We start from the raw sequence: 22,982 nt of genomic DNA, 5'->3' as shown, positions 1-22,982 counted from the left end.
TGTGTTATTCCTATATTACATAAATATATCGTATCCCACATAATGTAACGATATACAGAATTTCGTGAAATTCTTTTTTAAACGGATTTAGCACCAAGCCTGCGATTATTCAATTATTTTCATTTAATTGTTACAAAAGGTTTCATTAATCAGTGATACGATATGTAAATTCGAACTTTGGGCGAGATCAGCTGTTTACAATGTGTAACGAAAAGAAGAACGATATAATAAACTGCAAGAGTAGGGATTTCATCTAATCCTTGGAGGTCGAGAAGTTCACTCTGTACAGTTTATCGCTTCTACTACTTTAGTTCAGACGCTACTTATTCAAAGAATTTGTCTTAACGTATTATTCCAACTGTAATACTATTTCGAAGCCGCCATTGTGTTTGTATTTTTTTGTACGAAGGAAAAAATATGGATACGAGGAAACTTAGAAGAGATTCCGACGTAGTACTCTCAAATCATGAACGTAAAGAGCTTCTCTTTAAGTTTCTCGTTATCGGTGATTATGGCGTCGGTGAGTGATTATTTTCTTCGTTATGATCTTTTTCTCTTAACAAATCTTGTTTATTACTTACGTGTTCGAATTTATTTGATAAGGTGTTATTCGGACTCGGTAGAGATAAGTAAATCAGCCAGATTTGACATTATATTTATTTTTCGCGTTTACGAATTCCATGTTTTATCCGATTACTTTTTTCACTTTATTTATTTTATTTCAGGCAAGACGGCTCTCGTACGAAGATATACAGAAGGTAATTGAAACAATTCTTTGAATGTCATTATGTTTCGAGGTATTTAGGCACAAGATTAGAATAATCTGATGATACGCGCAAGCTGGCTTATCCATTCTAAAGAAAAATACACGTCATCGTACAACTGCACGTCGCATCTGCAAAAGCAGACATCTTTATCAACTTCTACTGCACAACTACTGTTCTTTTTTTTTTTCCAGGAAAGTTTTCTTCCAATTACAAGATAACGATAGGAGCTGATTTCGTGATAAAAATGCTCGATTGGGATCCAAATCTTAAAATAGGTTTACAGTTATGGTATTTATCGTTTCTATTATAATCTCTTAATTTTATAATTAAATTTATAAATATTATATAAAAATGAATGATTACTTTCAGGGATATCGCCGGTCACGAGAGATTCGGATTCATGACCAGGATTTATTACAAATATGCGTACGTCTTTGATGTCATGTAAAAAACATTCGCCGAGAAGATGATCGTATTTAATTTATAAGACAGTCCTGTCGTTCATTTTTTATTAGCGTCGCAGCAGCACTGGTCTTTGATATTTCACGAATGGCAACATTTAAATCGATGAAGAAATGGCTTTGCGATCTTCGAGAAAAAGTTACGCTTCCGGACGGATCGAACATACCCGTTGTTCTTCTGGCAAACAAATGCGACATTCAATTTGCGGCCGTAACAACCGAACAGATTGCTACATTTTGCAAAGAGAACAATATCACCGCTTGGTACTTTACCTCGGCGAAAGAGAATACAAACGTTGGTAATTATCAATCACCGAGATACGCGAAACAATTATTTATATCGCACGATGATGATAATTTTTTTTTTTTTTCTTATTTTAAAGACGAAGCTATGCGCTACTTGGTGGAAAAAGTGCTGAAAGTAAAAATCGGAGGTGGCGTACAGGATTCCATAAGGCTTCGCAAAGAATCCAAACAACAAAACAAGACAGGCTGTTGCAGGAATTAATCATTGCGTTACTAAATTGATCCTTTTCTTCATACTTCTTCGCACTTGAAACTTTTATCATCTAATTTTATAATTATCTTTTATATTTTTTAAACATATACGACATTAATGCTACTCAAGTTTTTACGATACAATAATATATTTACAAATGGAATTTTATCATTTCTATCCCTAAATGATTTTCGACTAGCTCTTTTATTATCATTAAATTATTATCGCCACAATCTATCGATACGGATAAACGTAAATGCGTATTTACTTATTTCTTAATCTTAACACGGTTTTACTTTGGTAATTCAGTGGTATTGCGAATCGCGAAATTTCTATCGCGTATCGCTAAACTAACTCGTCTGTATAGTGTCGATGCTATAAATACGCGTAATCGATTTCAATTGAGTAGTCCTTAGGGACGTTTCGTTCTTTTCAGTCGGCGAACAATTTACATTAGTTTCTGTCTTTTCGAATTGCATTCGACACACCTACACTTGTACAAAACTTGTCTTCAGCAGCTTTCTGTTTCCTTTGTCTTTTGATTAGAATTTTGATCTCATTCAGAGATCCTTTTGGTTTCTTTAATCGACCGTTTTACAGAGCTTCTTCCAGCTGGTTATTTTTGACAGGACTCATGGCAATGGAAACGGTCGATACCATAGTCTTCGAGAAATCTATAAAAACGAATAAATGAAAATAATTACGATTCGTATTTACTACATGTTGTTTAGTTTGTGTTTACAGTTGTTGCAATAGATGATTAAACAGATGCAAGCAAACATTGTAGGCAGAAATGAATAAAATAAAGTAGCATTTGAAAAGAATCGTCAACGTTTCAGCATCTCTATGCATTTCTTATTGAAATTGGGATCAAGCCAAAGAACCTTTGTATAAAATGATACGCGTTAAAAAGTATGATTGCATGATCGATAAAGTGTTAAAATAAAGTTGCAATTCTATTGACCAACCACGATAATAAATGCAGGAAAAATCTTTGTTTTTATATTTTCTCTTGGAAATAAAGAAGTCTATTAGCGTCTTTTCAACGAGTCAAAATAAAAAATGCGATAAGTGTATGTCCAGTGTTATTATAATTATACGTGTATGTATTGTTTGTCAATCTTATCGCGAATAATCATTTTTTAAATATAAAAATATATACGTATGACGAGGTAATTCTTATTACTTTATCCAATTAGAAAAAAGGTATGTCATTAGGTATTGATCTTATAAAAAAAAAAACATAATAGCATAGAGTTATAGCGGTACATAGTAATCGAAGCTAGTTGACTATATGTTCCAATTATACGAAGCGTCTACTTGTCGCGCTATACCTTTGTAATATATATATATATATATCGAGGCACATATATTCAATGACGTATGCATATACATTATTAAAAGAGAAGTTGAAACTATCACGGGGAAAAATACAATTGACTTATGAGACGCGAGGTTGGTCGGTGTAACATGCCTGCACATAGCAAAGACAATCTTAGAAAGCAGCGAACTTGTGCCCTTGACTTACGAAGTGAGCGAGTGGTCGCTTAGCTCATGTTCGTCAGAGCTTGGAGAGAGTTACCACGCGACGGTGCTCGAAGTTACCTTGGCCGAAGTCTTGCTGGTGCTGACCGGGCGCACTGCTCCCGAAAGGTGTTAAACTCGCCCTTATCCTCGAACAACCAATCACCCCAGCGTATGCTTGTCTGTATTGTTTATTCATGATAACGTAGATTATTGGATTCACGCAGGAAGCAAAGTATAGAAGAAGATATCCAAGAACGTGGAAACCTGTTAATTTACATTATTTTTATCATCGTCAAAATAATCATCATTTTGCGAATATGAATTTATATAGAGATTATTATTTTTGTTGTTACCTGGATATTTAACATTAACGTCGACCATCTTTACGATAGTGATTGGTAGATAACAGACTAGAAAACTGAGAAAGATAGCGAGTACCATTTTCGTGATTCTCCATTCGCTACGTCTCTGTTTGATCTCTCTGGTATCTCTACCAGGTGTGTGTGGCGATTTTATTGTCGGCGTTGCATGTTTTCGCATCCTCGATTCGGACCTGGGAAAAAAAATAAATCAAAGGATTATTGTTGGACGGAATAATTCTTTTTTATTTGGATTTATTTATATAGGAGAGACTTACCTGTGAACGACCCAGAATATTTTTGCGTAACAACCGACGATAACTACGCACGGTATCACGAAACCCGTAGCGAACAAAAACCTCTTTGAAGTATGACCTTGATCGTCTTTTACTATCGAACATGTTTCTAGATACATATCGTAATCAAACTTCCCTGGAAAAAAAAAAAAAGATAGAATTTTGTAAGTAAAACATCCTTGATAAAACATTAATCAAATTTTAAGAATCGTATTATAATATCATCCTACCCCAAATGCCTAACAACGTTGGTACTTGCATCACGTAGGCGAACAGCCAGCAGAAGATGATCATAGCAGCGATCCAATGTTTTTTATAAATCTTACTGTATATTCCGTGATGAGCTATCATGATATATCTGAAGGATACGTTATGTTATATTATAATTAAAACCCTACAAATTTTTCATTCCATTCTAATTAGGAGTTGATGACATATATAAGATCTTATCTAGCGATAAGAAATACAAAATCAAAATACCTGTTAATAGTGATAGCTGCTACGGACAAAAGACTGACTCCAACATTTCCATACCTCAAGAACGGTACGAGGATGCACAAGGATCGAATGTCTGCCCAGCTTGCATCGACAAATCTGATAGAATCGAAGGGTAATACCAACGAACAAAACACGAAATCTGCCACGCAAAGGCTACGAACAATAAATCAAGTGCAATTAATTATTCTGGTTGTAATATTTTCATGTACATACATACATAAACGTATTAATCTTAATTCGTCGTACCTTATTATGAACGCCGCTGCAACGTTACGAACTTTAGGATATTTGCAAAGGGCAACGATGGTTAGAAGATTGCCAGCTAGACCCGTGATCATAATGAGTATAGCTACGATCGCGGCAAATGTTCTTAATGGTCTTGGAAATCTGCATTAAAAATTGTTGACAAGAAATATAATGATAAAAGTTCAATGAATTTCTAATCGTCTTACCTTGAAAGCTCGCCGTCTATGATACTACCATGGGTTGTATTGTTCGTCACGTGCGACGGCCACGTGGACATAGAATTTGTGTCAAAGCCACGAAGATTTTGATTTAATGATTCCATTTTTATTCGATCACAATTAAAGCCTTAGTTTTTTGATTAATCCTGCGACATTCCAACAAAATAATATCTTCATTATAATTTATTATTAAAAGAGTATAATATCGAGGAAATTTGATTCTATCGCAGATGTAACTTATAGAAAGATATGAAGTTCTCTTTTTTTTTTTTTTTTATTTCATACTCGTAAAAATATGTGTAGTCGAGACAAGATTAAAGGAGATGTGCGATGAAGGATAAAGTCAGGAACTCATTAATCATAGAACTCGAGCCGTAGTAAGAGGTCGTTATTATTTATGGGGTTACCCGAAAAGAAACGTTTAAAGAGAACGGAAGTAAGTTTAAAAAGGATAATACGCATAATAAGCTTGGGAAATATTATTTTTCTTTGATCTATCTGAGTCAATATTGAAAATATTTTTTAATGTAATTAACGTAATATCTCGTTTACACCTTTCAAGAATATTATATACGTGAATTTATTATAAGTATACGTGGTAAACAAAGATCATGAGCCGTGTAACATATGAAATATTATCTGTTCAAGTTACTTCAACAGATATTGATACTTAATACGAGTCGTCATCACTTGATCGACCAAGTCTTGACAAATTTCTACGTACGTGGTATCGAATTACAGTTTTATGCTGATACATGTATCAGATGTTTCGAGACATTTACTTTTTAAACGTATAAGTAATGATACGAGAACGTGTACGTAAGAGTGTACGTAAGAGACTTTTGATAAACTAGAAATACCTGTAAAGTGAAGAAAATACGATAAAAGTTATCATCGATCGAGAATAGCTACATCATAGTTATTTGAGACTATGCTGGATTTAGTAAACTGAGGTCAAACTGTGGTGCATTAACCTCGATTGAGCTTAATTAAGAGAAATTAACAGACACCCGGTACTAAGCGTCCCCTCGTAGCAAAAAACACGTCGAAACTCATGGGAGACATGAGAACGCGCGGATATGTCCCTTAACTCGAACATTTTTATCCTTTTGACACGAGACCGTGCATGGTGACGACCGTACTCAGCTTTATGGCAGTTGTAATACTAGAAAAAAAGATACGCGCGCATATGGTCTTAAGAATTATCTATGGGAATGTAACGTAAAGTAGATCAATTCGTAATCAATGGTAATACAAAGTATTTTTATTATGAATTATTGAAATTCGACAAAGATTTTCTATTAAATTGTTTAGCGCGTTTATCGTATCAGTGGACATTTCTTGAGATTGAATGGTACAGAAAGGCAAAGTAATCCGATTGTTTAATCGTCAACGCCCTGTCCACGCGCGGCAATTTAGATAAGAAACTTCTACGACAGTGTCATTGGACGATTAGCAACATTATGGTCGTTTGTGGTCTTTGTAAGTGTTCCATGAACATGAGAGCAGTTTTCTTTGCTCGATGACGTTTGCGTTAACCACTGCGTGCTCTCTGCGGCAAGTCGGCGGTACTCATCTAATAGAAGTGACAAAACGAACAATTCATTGGAGTGTCCTATATAATACCGACCTCAGTATTGTAAATAGCTTCTGAAAAGATGAAAAGAAAAATGAATTCACGCTTTGCTAGAGATCTCTTATTGCGAGAATGTTCACGCATTTTCATGATTGGACAAGGTCAAAGCTAGGAGATCAAAACACTTGTATGTTTCACAATCGTATAATGACAAAACCACAAGTCTACCGGTTCGTTAACGAGGACGATTCACAAGGACTCAGTAGGAACCGCAAGGAACTACGGCGGAATAGGACGGACGTCACGTTTGCATTCTACGGAATTCATAGCCTGACGTCACTCAATGATTTCCGAGTTAATCACGCAGCGAATGGCAATGAATGAGTCAACTTGACTCACGGTGAAAGTACCTCTGATGTGAGTGCAGCGGTATTGCTTCTGTTGTTTCCTCCTATCGTACACGCGACAAGATAGTCGTTTACATTAACAGCCTCTATCAAATAAAGTTATTTTCATACGTGACACCTGTGTGTGCTTTTATGTGTAAATACCGATCATTCTAACAAGGTTCATACATTGAAGAAGTACACCGGCGCTTGCACACGATAGATTCATCCACAACAATTGCCCACGTGTAGCGCAAACGTCAAACCACTTTACAAAATACACTCCACACTTTCGCCATCCATACCAAGATCATTAATAAATCATTAGAATCGTATTAAGTAAGAGACAAAGGAATTGAACATTATAGTAAAAATGATCTTTCACAACAGACATCATTCCATGCATTGAGGTCCCTTTTTCTTCCTCATACAACGTCCGTCCTCATCGATCATTTACTTCACTTAGTTGTTTCATTCTTAACATTGATCCTAACACTACATACTCCAAAAAAGTTAGAAAATGAATAATCGCTTACCACAAAGGATCCCGTAATAGTTTTCCTAACACTGCAAGTGGATCATCTTGATGTTCCGTTTTTGAAACGCACAGAACAGGATTCTGAATTCGCCCACGTTCGTAGAAATTCTAGATTTTATCCTCATTCGTAATTTTGACGAAGTTTCCTCGTGATAATCATTAAAGGTATTACGACGATTAAAATACAAGCGAATGATGATGAGTCACACTAATAGGATGAATAATTTTATACAAGTGTTAATGTTCTTTGATAAAGAAAGGTACTTCATTTCTTTCAATAAAACAAATATATAGTTGTATAGGATTGTAAGTTATCACAAGGATTTGTATAAAATGACACAATAGGGATTGTTTGTAAGAAGGATGAATTTGTAAGTTAGTAAAGAACGAAGTCGCGCGCGTCACCGTCACTTTTAACGAACTGTCGGTAGAACTTACGCGACCACACTGCATACGGGCCCCAGGATGAGTGGGGGTGGGGGGTCTTCCCACATGGAAAACTGGAAGGGGAAGGTGTTACGTTCTTTACTGGATAACGAAGGCAACTCTCGTAGTCCCGTCGTAAGTAACTGCAGCTGCGCGCTCGAGAAACCGACTGACCCAGCAAGATATTGTCTTCCTACTCTCCTTTTCGATTAGATCCTGACACCGATAGAGGTTTCTTACAAATGCTGATACCTTTCTACAGAAATTCTATTGTCCTCGATAAGAAATCTTCAACCGCTGATATATCTTTATGACTCAATTATGTAGTGTCAATTGTTTAGATATGACTTAAAAGTTCATTGACTTGAGAAAATACCGATGATTCGTCTCCTGAAATTCATTTGTCGAATCATTTCAAATTTTTCAATGGATGAATCTTTTATTGGTTCACGATTCTACTCGGAGGGCCCGCATAAGTTGGATCTATCAATGATTTTAGGTCTTAATCCAAAGATGTATAGCTGGGAAAATCTCTCTTCTTTCTCATTGAAATTATCTAGATGAAAAAAAATTCAAAGATTTTATTTGAAGCTATTATATATATATATATTTCGATTGTACAGTATACCTTTTTGCTATTGCACGAACGATTATTAAATGAAGCTTCCATTCTGAAGTGTTCTTCAAACGTTGTCAAAGTAACGTTGATCGAACCAAAGATAAGACTTTATTTGTTGTCATTTTCTCACGATCTATATCTCTGATGAAAATTTTTTCAATTGTCCTTATCCTGGAATAGAATTTGTTTGATATCAGTAACATTCATCTTATTTGTCAATTTCTGTCCATAATTAAGTAATAATGACAGTAGTCCATCATTAATTACACAATTGTTTACTTCAAACTCAGATAGTTGATTACCTTTTAAGGAGAAAATAAGGAAGCATGAGTAAATCGTAAAGATTTTGATGATTTTTGATATAAACATAGGAAACAACCACGCTCTATTTAGATTGAATTGAAAAATGATTAAAGCAAACATGGCAAAAGAGAAAAGGAATAACAGTGTCACTTCCGACTTCATCAGGGGGTCGCAGTCTTCCCTCTTCCGTTACGCGTGCTCGTATACATCTGGATTCTCCCCTTTGCAAAGTGTACCACAGTCTGGTAACGAAATGTAATTATTTTTAAAAAGGATGTAGAGGGACCACGTATTTCCAGTGGGTCCCATCGGTTGTGGGCGTATATTTGAACAATAAACGTTGCTCAACGTAGTTTTATGAATTAATATTGCCTTACGAAGAAATTTTGAGAAAAGGAAGGAAGGAAGGAACGAAAGAAGGAAAAAAAAAGAAACAAACCCAAGTACTTCAATATCTTTTGGTTAATTCCGCTAATTTTGGTACGTGCCTACGCGCATAAATCATTTCTTGCGCAATGTCGTTCTTTAAATCACTTCAAAACGTGACTCCGAGAAGGAAGCTTTTCTTACAATACAAATGTACACCGGAGCATAGTTAATGTTCTCTATTAAATTTCCAACGCCTCCGCGTTAATCAAAACGATTTCAAAGTAAATTCACTGATTTCAATCTTCATTGCTGATTTGATTTAAAAAAAAAAAAAAAAAAAAAAAAAAAAAAAAAATAAAGAATTTGAAATTCAAGAAGAAAGTCACGTCGTCGTCGTCTTTTCCTAGGGAATTAAAAATCTTGGCGCACGCGCAGCATCCGTTTTTCATTCTAAAATCTGACGGATCCGGCCCGACTTACACTCTCAGTCGACTCATGGAATCATTATCGGAATGATCTCGATGAAATTGTAACTTTCTTAGAAATTCGCATCTCTTGGTTGACAAAAACAATAAATTTATAATTTGATCGTTCCTCCTGCAATAATTCAATTAAGAGACACGTGTAAAGCGTTTGACGTTACCGATATCAATGTCAATATGAAAAGTGAAAAGAAAAAGAGAAAATTGAAGGTATCGTTCATATTAATAAGGATCCGAAAGCATCTACGAGCAATACCGACAAATGTTCTTGTCATTATACAATATCCTATCGCTATAAAAAAGTGAATTTTAATTGTATCAAGGTAAGATATCGTAATTGTAATTATCATTGCTATTTAAAAGATATTAAATTGAAAATTTATGGAAAAATATGTTGAGAGTACGCTTTCGGTTAGTTTATAGACTATAAATCAAAAGCAACGGAAGAAAAAAAGATCACTAGCGTAAAGATAAGAGTCTTGTTGATACATAGGTTTAACTACCTTGGTGGTTATCATTTTATGATCTTGGAGCAATGTTAGTAAATTCCAGTCTGTGCGAGTATGCAACTGATTAATTATTTCTTTTGTCCATATGCTATACATTTTTCCGAGTCATCGCTTTTCTCAGAAACATTTAACATTATTCGAATAAAAAAACAAAAAAGAACAGAAGAAAATATTAATAAAAATGTTGAATATTACTTAAACATTGTCCTATTATCGAAACAATTACTTCTACGAGTAAGATTTTATTTGATAGACGATAGGAATGTTTGAAACGTGTATTCTCGTTCTCGTAAAAGAGTTTATCCGAGTCTTGGATGGCGAAAATAGATCTCTCTCTCTTCGTTTCTGATGCCCCGTTGAGAGAAAAAAAGAGAACGATTCCAGCTCCTGTGAAAGATGAACGAAAGAGAGAGCGAGATTTAACGAGGGGAGCAAACAGATCTACGAGCAACCCATATGAAAGTGTATATTTGATCTTTTACAAGAGCTAACGATACAAACAAATTCTAATTACGATATGTTCTCATCGGAGCTTTTGTAAGCTACGCATTACCATTGCTATAATGTGCCTAGGTATAGAAAAAAGTGTAAGTTGAAAAATTAGAAGATCGATTAAACGAATCTGAAAGAAAGAATATTTGAATCTAATATCTCTATACTCGATTTTACAGATGCTGGAATATTGGATGATAAGCAACAATAGCGATTTGAAGAGGAGCAATGTAACGATCGAACAGGTCCTACAGGATCCAGGATCAGTGGTTCTCTTTATCGGTTATCCATCATGGCTTTTGCACTTTGCCGCTGGCTGTTGTATTCTCTTTATGCTCATTGGCATTCCAGGGAATCTTATCACCGTGGCTGCTCTCTTTCGTACCAAGAAGGTCGGTTAATTATTCTCTTTTGTAAGAGTCGAGCAGACACCGAATTTTTCTAACTAACGCAACGACACGAAACCACTATGGTTTTGTCACGCATACTGCTTGTCTCGGTACTTAAGTTTCCAGAGCATACTGATGCACCTACAAACGTCAGTGGCTTACCTCGAATCTCTCATCTTACAAATTGTTCTCTCTCGAGAATAATAAATGGTTACACTGTTCAAAGTTATTCTTCAAAATTAGTCGCTAGTAGTAGTTGCTGAAAAAGTAACGATGATTTTAAAATTGATCAAAACGAACGAGTAGCAGCAGCAGAGTTGCTACTTGCATGGACGATTGATTAACTTAGTTTTCCTCCTGTTATTCTTCCTTCTTCTCTACATCTAACTGTTTCTCTCTCTCTCTATCCGTCATAAGTGGCAGATGGCAAAGAGTAAAAGGAGCCAATGATCGAAAGGTCGTCGGCACATGCACCATTCCAACATAAAATGTGGCTTTCGAAGTACGTCAGACGCAAACCCGGAACGAAGTTATGTTTGGAAACGATCGTGTACGTTTACGTTCACGCGTGTCCTATGTTTCCACAGGTTTTCACGTACGCGCAAATACGTACATTCAATCTGACAGTCGATATAATCAATGATCTCGAATTAAACTAGTAAATGCGTTCGTGCTTTGCGTCAATCCTCACCCCTTTTTTGCTACATTTGTATTAAAAATTCGACAAAAATTCAACGAACATGTGCTGATTTTATTAGAAGATCAACTTTACATAGATCTAATGATCATTTCATTATTTATCTATAATATTTTCTATTTCCTTTTTATGCACTGTGTGTGATATTTCAGAAGGAGTACGTCAGTGCAATAAAGTTCCTTATGATATGCAACCCATCTTATGCGTGTATAATGTCTACCGACTGTGTATCTCTCATAAATATATATTGCATTCTTAGTTAACACTTAATATTTATTAGATAAACCATTATTTGATTATATTTTCTTACAGTTGAAGAACGCCACTACGATATTCATCATGAATTTATCATTTTCGGATCTAATGTTTTGCTGTTTTAATTTACCACTCGCCACTTCAACTTTTTGGCATAGATATTGGTTACATGGAACACTCTTGTGTCGTCTATTTCCATTACTAAGATACGGTCTTGTCGCTGTCAGTCTTTTTACCGTTTTGACAATTACAATTAATCGTTACGTTATGATTGGACATCCCAGACTCTATCCAAAGTAAGTACATTAGGTTTTCATTCTAATTGAATCATTGAAAATGTGATGCATCAATTAAAAAACTAATCACATATTTGCCTTTCTTTCTGTAGACTTTACAAAACGAAATATTTGATACCAATGATTTTGGCAACGTGGATCCTAGGTTTTAGTTTTTTAATCGTCACGTGGTTCGGTCATTGGGGTCGTTTTGGTTTAGACACTGCAATAGGTTCCTGTTCAATTCTTCCGGATGTACATGGCCGAAATCCAAAGGAATTCCTCTTCGTCATAGCATTTTTAATTCCCTGCATAGCAATCGTTGTATGTTATGCTAGAATTTTTTACATCGTTCGTAAGACAGCATCGAAAAGTCGTAGACGAGATCAAATTTCTCCCACGATCGACGAAGGAGACAGGAATCGCGAGGTACGTCATTTATCTATATTTCTTTTTTTTTTTTTCTTTGAAATATTATTGGATATTTCCATGGTCTTAGCAACGATCGGTTACACCGAGATATCAAGAGGAAGAATCGTCCATAGTTGGTTCGAGTTGCGTTGCCAGTGGACTATGCGTTTCCTTTTCTAATCGTCCAACGAAGGAAGAACAAATTTCGCAAATTTTTCGAGTCAAGACTTACGAAGAGTCGTCCTTGGGAAATCCACCATCGTCCGAACAGGACTCATCGAGAGACGAAGAAAATGATTTGCAAGAGGAAAGTTCTATTGGTCTCGATCCTTCTCCACAAGACAACGATAAAATAGCATATAAAGTGATCGAGGATATACCGTTTGCGGATGATCGTAACGCCGATATTGGCGATACCAATACATTTTTAAGTATTCATCCAAACAAGACCAAAGATTTAACTGGAAAAGCGAGTTTTAATAGCAAAAAAAGATTGGAAAGAATGGCAAGCCGTGCTTCGTTTGTAGTCGAGCCAACACTTTGGATCGAAAGAATTACTGAATCCGGGACGCGATTGGAACGTTCGGAAACGTTTGCTAGTTCAAGATCGATTACTCCTGATCGTCGTCCCAAAACTAAAGCTAACAATCAAATATATCGACGAGAATCCAAATTCAAGAGTCTTGGTAGATTTCGTAGTATGGATAATGGACCAAGGATGTCGAGGAAAGATAAAAAACTCTTGAAGATGATACTCGTTATATTTGCATCCTTTTTAATCTGTTATTTACCAATCACCATCACGAAACTTTTTAAAGAGGCTGAAAATTGGATGGGTCTCAACATAGCTGGATATATTTTAATTTATTTAACAACATGCATCAATCCCGTTGTTTACGTTGTTATGAGTTCCGAATACAGAAGTGCATATAAAAATATGTTACTCTGTAGGAACGAGTCTGTATCTTCCGCGAAGATGAAAATTTCTCATAGAATTGCTAGAAAAGCATCTACGTGAATGTTATGAATATAAAATAAAACAAAACTTACTTGAAAAATAATATGCGTGCGCGTGTATATGATAATGGTGCAGCATAAGTCGTGTCTAAGAATATTTTGAAGGACGGAAGGGTGCTATGGCCTTATCACAGGTGTACCTTAAATCATTCAATTTAAAATGTTACAGAGTGCAATATTAAAAATAAAAGACAGTGTTGTAGTTACTTTTTTTTTTACTTGTATATTAAAAGAGAAAATGTGTGTATTTTAATAGAATTTTCAATTGTTAAATATATAAGAAGAAAATATGTACAATTTAATACATAAATATGTTTTCCAAGGCAAAGATTCGTGGTTCAATCTCACGCGTTGGAAAATATATACTGATAACTATAAGTACGTTCTAATTATAATACGAACTAAATTAATTTACCTAATACCGTAGAATTCACTCGCGAACTCTTCCTTTTATCTTACATACAGACTGAAACATTATTCAAGATTTGTAGGAATTCTTGACAACGCATTATCAAATTTGTCTGTTAATTTGTTTAAATTACGAAGAAATGAATTAAAATAAGAAAAATAAATATTAATATCGATCCAAACTCGCTGGAACAGTTGCCGCTTGTATGGTGCTGATATTCATTGTCTGCCATTTCTTCTCGTTATTACTACTATCTTTTCTGCTATCACTTTGAGGCGTTACTTTAGTTATATCCAGTTTGTTTTCAGAGTTCTTACGTTTGAAATGCATACCAGCCGCTGTTCCACCCAAACCAATTCCTCCAAGAACCATCATCCATTTCAAAAATCTAAAATTCATTTGTGTGATGAATTTCAAGTACCATGTTGTATCGCTAATGATTGAAACACATAAATGCTTACCCCACAACAGAGATTGCTGTAAAAACGACTTTAACTTTTTTCACAAATTGATCATCGAGGAGGATACCTTCTTCAACCCAAAATAATGGAAACAAAACTTCAGGAAAGTTTTTCATTAGTTTGAATTTTTCAACAGGTTTCAATTGTATGTTAAATTGTAATCTCTTATGAGCACTTATGGGTGTAGCCGTCATTGGTTCAAAATCCATACTAATGTCGTGTAGCTCCTATATATAAATGCATATGAAGAAGAATATATAGAAGTAAAACAAATTGAATTTAAATTTTTATAATTATTTATAAAAATACAGCGCCTGTAGGAATGCAACCCTCCATACACACTTTGAAATTGTTGCTTGCGAGCGACATCTGTTGGGACGGAAATTTTTTTCAGTTCAAACTGTTTATACACGTATGTATTACGGGTTGCCTATCTTTCGGGCAGAAAAAAATTCCGTCCCAGTAGATGACGCTCGCAAGCAACATCTTCAAAGTGTGTCTGGTGGGTTGCATTTCTGCAGGCGCTGTATTTTTATAATTATTAAATAAATAATGATCTGCACACATGTTCTTTTTCTAAAGCTTCCTATTTTTATATTGTTCTTTATTTCTTTTACCTGATTTGGATGTAATCCGTCTACTTCCCGAATATATTTTTCATCGGCTAAGTAAAAGTGCGGTAAAGATGCAATTAATGGTGCACCCACGCACTTTGTTAAATCGAATAAGTTCTTCGATAGACAATTATCTGGTGCAGGACAAAAGCATTTTTCGCGAGGATTTGTGCTCATGTCTCCAAGATCCGCAGTGTAATGAAAAGTATTGACACCTGAAGTATTACAAGTTTTATCAAAAAAACAAAACACAATCTTATTTATTATTATATAAAAGATTGGAAATAAGTATTACCTTTAACTTTAGTCTCGTGCGAGAAACGAGCACCCAAACTACGACAAATATCTGGGGAGAAGGAAACGATGTCGTCTTCCTTTGTCATAAGAGGTGGAAAAATGGTCGAATCGGTACCATTGAACTCATTACAGTGATCTTCGGTCCAGATGGTCAATGCTGGTTTGTTATCAAATTCTAATACGCGGCCAACATCTTTATAATTTTTAATACCACGTAATACGCGCAATCTTTCAGGCATGACCGTTCCATTTTTCTTAAATATAAAATAATAAAAAATGAAGACAATTGTTAAAGTAAATGCGACAAGAGAAAAGAAAATGGAGAAGAAAAGTGTATACGTACTGCACCAAATATAGCAAATCTATAATGATCATTTCCATCGTTCATTAAGTCTTTGCCTTCCGATTTCAAAATACTACAGACAGCCGAGCCCGCGAAATCTTTCACTGAACAGTCCACGGGTAAACCATCGAAAAGTATTTCTCTAGCTTTCACTTTTACAAAGACCGAATCGGGTTTTTTAAAGATGCTATCAACCGCTTTATCTAAATAAAATATACATTCATTATTCTGTCTGTGTGGTATAGTTGATAAAAACGAATCACACCGGCTAGGAAAACGGCACTTTTCTTTCACGCTATCGAGTAGAATAAATAATTTCTTCCTCTTTAAGTTTCACACCCCCGATAGTGACTAGTGACATAGCGTTATAGTCGTCGATGACCTTAAGACTTGTTCGAAATAAAAGAGTGATCGATCAATGGTATCTTGGACTATGGGTACGAATGGATTTAGAAACACTTTATTTATTATTTCGATAACTCACTGAGAATTCCAATAGCGGCAGGTTTTTCTCTCATGGTGGTTACCACCATTGCCAAAATTAAAAGATGCGGAAGCACGAGTTCCTCTTCGCCTGTTAAACCATTACTCCTCGAAGGATTGAAGAACCAAGTAGCTTTAAGACTATACTCGAGCGAGTCATCCTCTTCTCTATCCACAAGATCAACTTTTTCTTTGTACTCGCTGCAATGTATCGTTAAAAATTCTTCTTAAAATATATTGTTAAATTTGTTTCCTTTGCAATGTTGGTTTTGTTCAACTCACTCGTAAAAAAATGGTCCCACTTCTTTAACAATAGGCTTCTCTCCTTGTGCAATCTCCTTTGGATTCGTTACATTAAAAAGATAAATTTTGAAATCGAGTGGTAATGGAAACTGCGACCACATTTCTCTCATTTCGGAATTCTTTTTTAGAGCTATTGCCTAAAAATATCAATTTTGTAATATAATATATTAAGTATTCAACATTTGTCATGTTGCAGTGTGACAATTTTGATCAAAGTATATATTATTATAATAATAATACGCTTCTAGTTGATGATTCTCTCTCTAATCAGAGACTCGCATTTACGGATATGATACAACAGGTATGTAATAAAAAAATAACAGAGATGACAATAGAGATCAAGGATTTAACCTGTGTTATATGTCTATATTTTCGAAGAATTTAGCAGTCATTGTGTAATTATATACATAATGAGAGGTCAAAGGTTCTATCTTCTTATTACATCGAAAGAATTAAAATTTATTACGATGCATATAATCATTCCAAAACCTATGCATTTATTTATTTATTTATTTATATTTTTATTCAAATGATTAATCTAATAAAATTTACCTTTTTAATTTGCGATTTGAGAAGAGCAGGAAAACCCATCCAACCGAAGGTAATGCCTAAAAAAAAGTACACCACCGCCGATGCCAAGTTTCTTTACAAGCTCCATTTTGGATCTGTAAAAAAAAGAATGAACAAGCAAATAAAGGAAAAATAATCTTAAGTTTAAAATAAAAGATGTGACTAAAAGTAAATTATGATACAAAACAAATGTAATAATCAATTCAACGATCATTTTTACTTTGTTAGACGATCTTGCTATTTGTCCTGATCGTTTGATTCTCTAGAACTTCTTGTAAGAAACTGCTGCTGCTGTAAAAAAAAGTCCGATGTTGTTTAGACGGAATCGGCGTCGGCGCGTACTTCTTTCCTCTTCTTCCTCTTCGCCATCACCTCACCAACAAAGTCTTTCGTTTGTGACGTCGCAACTGCGCAATGCTATTTATGAAAAATAAGAAATAGCAAGGACGAATGATTTGCAATGAAAGAATAATATTTTAATAGTATAATTGTTACAAAGTCAATAAAATAAGAAATCTCCAATTGAAGAAAACAAAATTTCGTTCAATTTAATATCTCTCATTTTGTGTAGTATTTTTGTTGTTGTCATGATCATTAGTAAAAATATTAAAAATAAGAATGATTTTAATTTAAACAAAGAATTTGATCATATATCAAATTTGTTAATAAATGGTATATGTGTCTGTCTTCTTTAAGTCACTCTGGGTGAGTTGTATCGGGCACCATGTCGGTCTTTGGTGTCAAGTTTAACGCCTATCGAGCGCGTGGTGCTGAAGTATTAATTAAATATGAGCCACCTAGAGGTATCTACCACTATAGTACATATTCGAGGAGCAAATTATTATAATATTATTAGTGTTTTACTATATATACAATATATAAACTTCTACAAATTAAAAACTCAGCAGGAAAGATATTATTGAGTAAGTACAAAATTCGGTTATTTAGATTGAACATTATTCTTAATACAGGACTCATACAACTCGACAATCATATGATCTCTTATAAAAAAATGAATAATTCCAATTGACCTATGATATTGTTGATCATCGATTAGATCACAGATTCGTCCTGTTCTTTAAATGGTTGCAGCTGTGAGGGTAAAAGTACCACGATGGTTCGTCAAGAATGCATGAGAATGGCTATGTAAAAAGGCCAACCTTTCGACTTATTTCCTTCGATACGATTCATGTCTATCATAAAAGCTCAGTTAGGTGTGATATTTCCCACGAAGTAACTCTTTCCGAGCTTTGTTCGAGGTGTAAGAAAGAGGGGCATAGAGGTTTTGATGGACACGCTATGCCACCTCATTGGCCCATTTATGTTCTACGTAAATCGTTCGATAGAAGATCTTCCTTATACAGAATGCACCTTGGAACTTTACAGGACACTTTAAAACAAAGTATGTTTCTTTTCGACGCCTACTTTTGTGTCTTTACAAATAAAAATAAAAAGAACCTAAGTTCTAAAGTTAAAAATGTAACTTTTCTTACGCATAAAGGATACGGATGCGTGTCTTTATGTAAATCAAATGAAAATAAAAGAAAAAACAGAATTGATTTATAGTAACGCAATTTTCAACGTATAACAGAAAATCATATGAGCCCATTTATTATATGCATAAATAAAATTTTCCTAACAAACACACAATAATTTTAAAAATTCAAATAAACATCGAATCTTATTTGTTGTAGAAAAAAAAGTTGAAACCACAATATTGGGACATCGTTTCTGAAAAATTACCAGCCGTGCCATTTGTAACGTGCATGTACTGCAACAGGTACGGGATACGGTTTGGGAACTTGATAAGGTACCGCCACGTGAACTGGATAAGGTCGATCTACATGAACCAACTTTTCATAAGCAACTGGATAAGGTTTTGGAACTGGAACCGGAACTGCGACTGGTCTGTCGACTGGAACGTGAATTGTCTTTTCGACTGGGACCGGTATTGGACGATCTACATGGACGATTTTTTCAACATGGACAGGATATGGTTTCGGGACTGGAACAGCCACTGGTACTGCAACAGCACGATCCACCGGAACTGGCACTGGCACTGCTACCGTCTTCGTTACAGGAACCGGAACAGGAACAGGAGCTGGCAAAGCTGGAACAGGAGCTGGAACTGGAACTGGTAGAGGAGCTGCTCCTACGGCGAAAAAATATAATCAAATGATCAATTTAATTAACGAAATGAATCAATATCGAATTTATACTGACCAACGGGATGTGCCAAAAATGGTGCTGAGTGCAATGCCGGTGCTGGTTCAAAATGTCCAGGTACGTGATGTAAATTATCTGGATGTGGTTCTTCATAAATGGGCGCCGGTTCTGGATGACCATAAATTTGTCCTACTTGTTCCGGATGATCTTGTTGGAAGCCATATCCTAGACCAACCAGTCCCCTTTTATTATGTCTCTTCGACACCTCTGGACTGTTATTATCTCGCTTCTCAACGGTGATAGCCATTCCCACAGTTAAGAGCACTGATATTTCCTGTTGATAGAATATAAATATTTGTAATAGAAAAATTTATACATATTTTTGATCTGTACAAGAATGATACACTATTTCGTACCAAGGTATAATATATGAACTTCATGATTTCCGGCAGTAATTGGTAATACCTAGTTACCGTCACCAACGCCGAAGAAAAACTGTGTTTGATTCGATATTGTGACCCCCATAAGTATTTATAGAACATCGCTACAGGAAGAAGAATACATGTCGTTTTCGTGGACCTCATTGTCATATCGATCGTAGATTCGATAAACTTTCGCTGCTACCTATCCTGGGTGACAGCCAAATAACGGTCTACTCCGCTTTTCTTTCATACGTGAATGGTAGCGGTACTGAAAGAGAAAGAAATATTAGACACGTAATCCAATATTGTCGTGCACTGGGTTGCATTAGGTGTTAGAGATCGGAAGATAATGACATACATACAAGATGATTCAATTCGTTGTTCCGTACTTCGTCATCAGAGAAAGTGATGGAACAGCGTGAAATATTTGCAATCAATTATGAGCCAAACGATTTTATGATCTACATTACGAGATAACCTTAGAAAAATGTAAATTAATGTAGAAAACTCGATGAACATTTCCTGTTGTTGTTGTTGTTATAACAAGGAAAACAAAATAATTTATATTCGAGTTTATTGTCTTTGATACAACATATTTAATTAAGATCTAACAATCAGTGTTTTAACAAAGGTGTCTTATATGTTCAAGTGGCCATACGATTATTCAGTAATGAATAATGAATGAGCAGTAACGACTGGCATTAGAAGTAGTTTGAACGTTAGAAAATGAAAGTTAGGAAAGTCCGCTTCCATGGACATGGTCGATACGGAAGCACTCTAACAACTACTTCTTCTTGTTAATGGGAAAAAACAAAACCAAGAATTATTCAAAACAAAGTAGTTGTGTTAATCAATTAAAAAGTAAACAATATTTGTTATAAATATAAATAAGTAAAACAATTGTTGCGCATTGACATATTATTATATTAAATTATCAATTAGAAATATTTTATATTTAATTGAAACATATGAATCGTGCATTATCTTGTATCTTGCATTAAAATGGCATTAAATTAGCGCGTGCTTTTAAAGATCTTTTATAAATTTAACTAAAAATATAATATACAATGTTTTTTTTTTCTATTATTTTGTGTATAAACCATAGTCATAGCATCATTATACGACTGTAAGTTGTTCTCGAAATATCCTTTAGCAGGAATCAGTATGGATCCGACCACTTTCCTCTCCGGAAATGCAAGAATTGTCAACCAACAGCATCGAGTTCCCGGTCTGATCAAAGACGGGAACTCGATCTGGACTCTGATCCGGATTAATCGAACTATTAATTCGCTGATCTGAAAATATAAAAGCCTACCGACACCTAGACCTTCTGAGCAGTTGCACCTCGACGAATGAACAATGTTGAAGGTTTTGGTAAGGCAACCCTTAAACCAAAAATATAAGAGAAGAGGACGATTAGATTATTGATTAATGTTGAATTATTAATAATATCAATTGTTAAACCTTATAGTTAGTCCTGACAATTCTGTGCGGTTCCGTTTTTACGGAAGAATCTCCGGAAGAAACGAAGCAAAGGAAACGAGGTATCTTGGGTGGTAGCGACGGATGGATTGGTATACCAAATCCCCATTCTTATGGATATGGACAACCATGGGCAGATCATCATAATCCATGGAAAAATATTAAATTTGAACATATCAATTTACACCATGGAGGGTAATCACGTTAATCTATTTAAATATATTTTATTATTTAATATTATTATTTAACACGTAATGAATATCTTCTGAAAGATGGAATGGAGGATTTGGAAGTTACGGAAAAGGCGGTTTCGCTTTACCACCTGGTGCCGGCCATGGACCATTAGTGAAGACACTTCCTGTATATATAACGAAACATGTGGTTTTGGAAAAACCAGTTCCGGTTCCTGAACCAGTATATATAGAGAAGCCGTACCATATACCGATAGAAAAAGTGATTCCAGTACCGGTCGAGAAAATTATTCACAAGCCAGTACCTGTACCTGTTCCAGTTCCACAGGTAATGATTAAAAGTTATAACTAAGAAGGCGAGAGCAAAATTGACAGGATTAACACGAGGAGGGTTGAAAAGTTTTAAGCTTTACACGATCATAAATAAATATCATTAATAAGTATCATAAATAAATGTAGAAATATAGAAATCATAAAATTCATTTCATAGGCAATTCCAGTCCCCGTGGAACACCCTGTGCCAATACCGGTGAAACATCCTGTAGCAGTACCAGTTCATCATCCTTATCCGGTACCGGTGAAACAAGGAATACCGATACCAGTACCAGTTCCGGTTCCGGTACCTCCACCATATCCTGCGGTATTACCTGGTCCATTGTACGGTAGAGGTTTTCCAGCCGGTCCATTCTATCCAGGATTACATGGTCATGGCTTTGCCGGTCATGGTTATGGTCATGGTTATGGTCATGGATTTGGTCATTACTTCGGTCTAGGACATGGCTACGGAGGTCACGGCTACGGAGGTCACGGCTACGGAGGTCACGGCTACGGTGGTTATGGCTACGGTGGTCACGGGTATGGCCATGGAGGTGGCTACGGCTTTGGTGGTCATGGCTATGGTGGCCACGGACATGGTGGCCATGGTTATGCTCATGGTTATGGACACGGGTCGTATGGATATAACCACCCTCATCACTACGATCATGGTTATGGACACGAACATAAAGAAAAACGAAGTAAACAGTAAAATAAATTATAATAGGAATAATTAGAGTATCTTAAGTAACTCTTAGTTACAATTAAAATATTAACAACAAGTAAAATCTTAACTTTTGTAAATGTGTACCAAAGTAAAAGTTTGAAAATTTCTGAAGATCGCTGTCCTTAGGCAGACATAGAGAAAATGCTTGAAATCATAGCTTATGTATACTTTATATGATCTCAAGGATGGCAAAATAATACAACCTTAGAATTATAGAATATTTCAGCAATTGACCCTAAAAAGATAATTACAAATGTAAATATGACAAAATCACACATCTAAAAATGATAATAATATAGACTAACGCCGTGTATTAAAAGAGTTATTACAAGTTTAAATTACGTCACAAAATTATTTAATTATTTGTTCTAATCCATGATTGGTCCATCAGTAAGGTTCCTTCTATATTTCCTATTGGCTATACTGATCTGCCACTATTTCGATTGGTTAAAATGAATAATATAAATGTAGAGCTTATTCAATCTTATTGGTAGAATACGAAAATGATATCGCTCGGTAGAAATTGAAAGAACCAATCAGTAAATAAGAAAACTTTAAAACGCTTAAAACTATTAGAAAATGTT

At 35.1% G+C, this 22,982-nt stretch overlaps 6 protein-coding genes across 15 annotated transcripts; 3 read left to right on the top strand and 3 right to left on the bottom strand.

Annotated features, from left to right (window-relative positions):
* The first annotated feature begins 135 nt into the window (after positions 1–135).
* LOC107070236 (ras-related protein Rab-32) lies at positions 136–1,893 on the top strand. 4 transcript variants are annotated; one of them, XM_015328243.2, is made up of 6 exons: positions 136–520; positions 726–758; positions 959–1,055; positions 1,137–1,193; positions 1,283–1,527; positions 1,612–1,893. In XM_015328243.2, exons 1-6 carry the CDS (start codon positions 418–420, stop codon positions 1,734–1,736), a joined length of 660 nt encoding a protein of 219 aa, XP_015183729.2. In that variant the 5' UTR covers positions 136–417; the 3' UTR covers positions 1,737–1,893. The 4 variants fall into 4 exon arrangements, with proteins under 4 accessions (XP_015183729.2, XP_089026328.1, XP_015183728.2 ...); XM_089170202.1 differs by having other exon boundaries at positions 1,283–1,893; XM_015328242.2 differs by having other exon boundaries at positions 136–758.
* moody (G-protein coupled receptor moody) lies at positions 1,799–7,787 on the bottom strand. 3 transcript variants are annotated; one of them, XM_015328240.2, is made up of 9 exons: positions 7,370–7,787; positions 4,860–5,017; positions 4,654–4,794; positions 4,390–4,560; positions 4,140–4,267; positions 3,892–4,045; positions 3,608–3,807; positions 3,256–3,518; positions 1,799–2,401 (listed from the first exon to the last, which is right to left on the bottom strand). In XM_015328240.2, exons 2-8 carry the CDS (start codon positions 4,973–4,975, stop codon positions 3,289–3,291), a joined length of 1,140 nt encoding a protein of 379 aa, XP_015183726.1. In that variant the 5' UTR covers positions 4,976–5,017; positions 7,370–7,787; the 3' UTR covers positions 1,799–2,401; positions 3,256–3,288. The 3 variants fall into 3 exon arrangements, with proteins under 3 accessions (XP_015183726.1, XP_015183725.1, XP_089026324.1); XM_015328239.2 differs by having other exon boundaries at positions 3,333–3,518; positions 7,370–7,786; XM_089170198.1 differs by lacking the exon at positions 7,370–7,787 and adding an exon at positions 5,732–7,319 and having other exon boundaries at positions 3,333–3,518.
* Positions 7,788–7,834: 47 nt separating this feature from the next.
* Positions 7,835–14,205, top strand: LOC107070233 (G protein-coupled receptor moody). Of its 4 annotated transcripts, none has more exons than XM_089170194.1 (6): positions 7,835–7,932; positions 10,376–10,666; positions 10,751–10,963; positions 11,970–12,208; positions 12,301–12,616; positions 12,687–14,205. In XM_089170194.1, the coding sequence occupies exons 2-6, from the start codon at positions 10,643–10,645 to the stop codon at positions 13,614–13,616; spliced, it is 1,722 nt and encodes a 573-aa protein (XP_089026320.1). In that variant the 5' UTR covers positions 7,835–7,932; positions 10,376–10,642; the 3' UTR covers positions 13,617–14,205. The 4 variants fall into 4 exon arrangements, with proteins under 4 accessions (XP_089026320.1, XP_089026319.1, XP_015183722.2 ...); XM_089170193.1 differs by lacking the exon at positions 7,835–7,932 and adding an exon at positions 8,248–9,199 and having other exon boundaries at positions 9,496–10,666; XM_015328236.2 differs by lacking the exon at positions 7,835–7,932 and adding an exon at positions 8,248–9,893.
* Positions 14,206–14,481: 276 nt separating this feature from the next.
* LOC107070237 (sensory neuron membrane protein 1) lies at positions 14,482–17,183 on the bottom strand. The gene is given in 8 exon segments (XM_089170196.1): positions 14,482–14,712; positions 15,103–15,314; positions 15,395–15,650; positions 15,740–15,942; positions 16,224–16,423; positions 16,505–16,662; positions 17,078–17,138; positions 17,140–17,183. Coding segments are annotated over 8 exon segments (1,365 nt in total).
* A 1,433-nt stretch (positions 17,184–18,616) lies between these two features.
* Positions 18,617–21,273, bottom strand: LOC107070207 (uncharacterized). 2 transcript variants are annotated; one of them, XM_089169998.1, is made up of 4 exons: positions 21,148–21,273; positions 19,678–21,068; positions 19,319–19,595; positions 18,617–19,247 (listed from the first exon to the last, which is right to left on the bottom strand). In XM_089169998.1, exons 2-4 carry the CDS (start codon positions 19,849–19,851, stop codon positions 18,835–18,837), a joined length of 864 nt encoding a protein of 287 aa, XP_089026124.1. In that variant the 5' UTR covers positions 19,852–21,068; positions 21,148–21,273; the 3' UTR covers positions 18,617–18,834. The 2 variants fall into 2 exon arrangements, with proteins under 2 accessions (XP_089026124.1, XP_015183665.2); XM_015328179.2 differs by having other exon boundaries at positions 19,678–21,194.
* Positions 21,043–22,752, top strand: LOC107070208 (uncharacterized). Its single transcript, XM_015328181.2, has 4 exons — positions 21,043–21,057; positions 21,155–21,360; positions 21,438–21,684; positions 21,847–22,752. The coding sequence occupies exons 1-4, from the start codon at positions 21,043–21,045 to the stop codon at positions 22,381–22,383; spliced, it is 1,005 nt and encodes a 334-aa protein (XP_015183667.2). The 3' UTR covers positions 22,384–22,752.
* Positions 22,753–22,982: the final 230 nt, after the last annotated feature.

This window comes from Polistes dominula, unplaced genomic scaffold (genome assembly GCF_049000335.1).
Source record: "Polistes dominula isolate Pdom_NZ unplaced genomic scaffold, Pdom_raw_medaka contig_15, whole genome shotgun sequence".
Classification (NCBI taxonomy): Eukaryota; Metazoa; Arthropoda; class Insecta; order Hymenoptera; family Vespidae; genus Polistes; species Polistes dominula.
This window is presented reverse-complemented; position numbering and strand designations above follow the sequence as displayed.

Excerpts from the sequence above, each read along its gene's own strand:
- LOC107070236 (XM_089170201.1), top strand. The coding sequence starts at position 467 with ATGAACGTAAAGAGCTTCTCTTTAAGTTTCTCGTTATCGGTGATTATG. Across the intron at positions 759-958 it reads CGTACGAAGATATACAGAAG|GAAAGTTTTCTTCCAATTAC; the intron begins GTAATTGAAACA and ends TTTTTTTTCCAG. Across the intron at positions 1,194-1,282 it reads AGGATTTATTACAAATATGC|CGTCGCAGCAGCACTGGTCT; the intron begins GTACGTCTTTGA and ends ATTTTTTATTAG.
- moody (XM_015328239.2), bottom strand. The coding sequence starts at position 4,975 with ATGGAATCATTAAATCAAAATCTTCGTGGCTTTGACACAAATTCTATG. Across the intron at positions 3,808-3,891 it reads ATATTCTGGGTCGTTCACAG|GTCCGAATCGAGGATGCGAA; the intron begins GTAAGTCTCTCC and ends TTTTTTTCCCAG. Across the intron at positions 2,402-3,332 it reads CCAGCAAGACTTCGGCCAAG|ATTTCTCGAAGACTATGGTA; the intron begins GTAACTTCGAGC and ends TCGTTTTTATAG.
- LOC107070233 (XM_089170194.1), top strand. The coding sequence starts at position 10,643 with ATGTGCCTAGGTATAGAAAAAAGT. Across the intron at positions 10,667-10,750 it reads GCCTAGGTATAGAAAAAAGT|ATGCTGGAATATTGGATGAT; the intron begins GTAAGTTGAAAA and ends TCGATTTTACAG. Across the intron at positions 12,617-12,686 it reads AAGGAGACAGGAATCGCGAG|CAACGATCGGTTACACCGAG; the intron begins GTACGTCATTTA and ends CCATGGTCTTAG.
- LOC107070207 (XM_089169998.1), bottom strand. The coding sequence starts at position 19,851 with ATGACAATGAGGTCCACGAAAACGACATGTATTCTTCTTCCTGTAGCG. Across the intron at positions 19,596-19,677 it reads AGTTCATATATTATACCTTG|GAAATATCAGTGCTCTTAAC; the intron begins GTACGAAATAGT and ends TTCTATCAACAG. Across the intron at positions 19,248-19,318 it reads ATTTTTGGCACATCCCGTTG|GAGCAGCTCCTCTACCAGTT; the intron begins GTCAGTATAAAT and ends TTTTCGCCGTAG.
- LOC107070208 (XM_015328181.2), top strand. Across the intron at positions 21,361-21,437 it reads ATCAATTTACACCATGGAGG|ATGGAATGGAGGATTTGGAA; the intron begins GTAATCACGTTA and ends ATCTTCTGAAAG. Across the intron at positions 21,685-21,846 it reads TACCTGTTCCAGTTCCACAG|GCAATTCCAGTCCCCGTGGA; the intron begins GTAATGATTAAA and ends TTCATTTCATAG.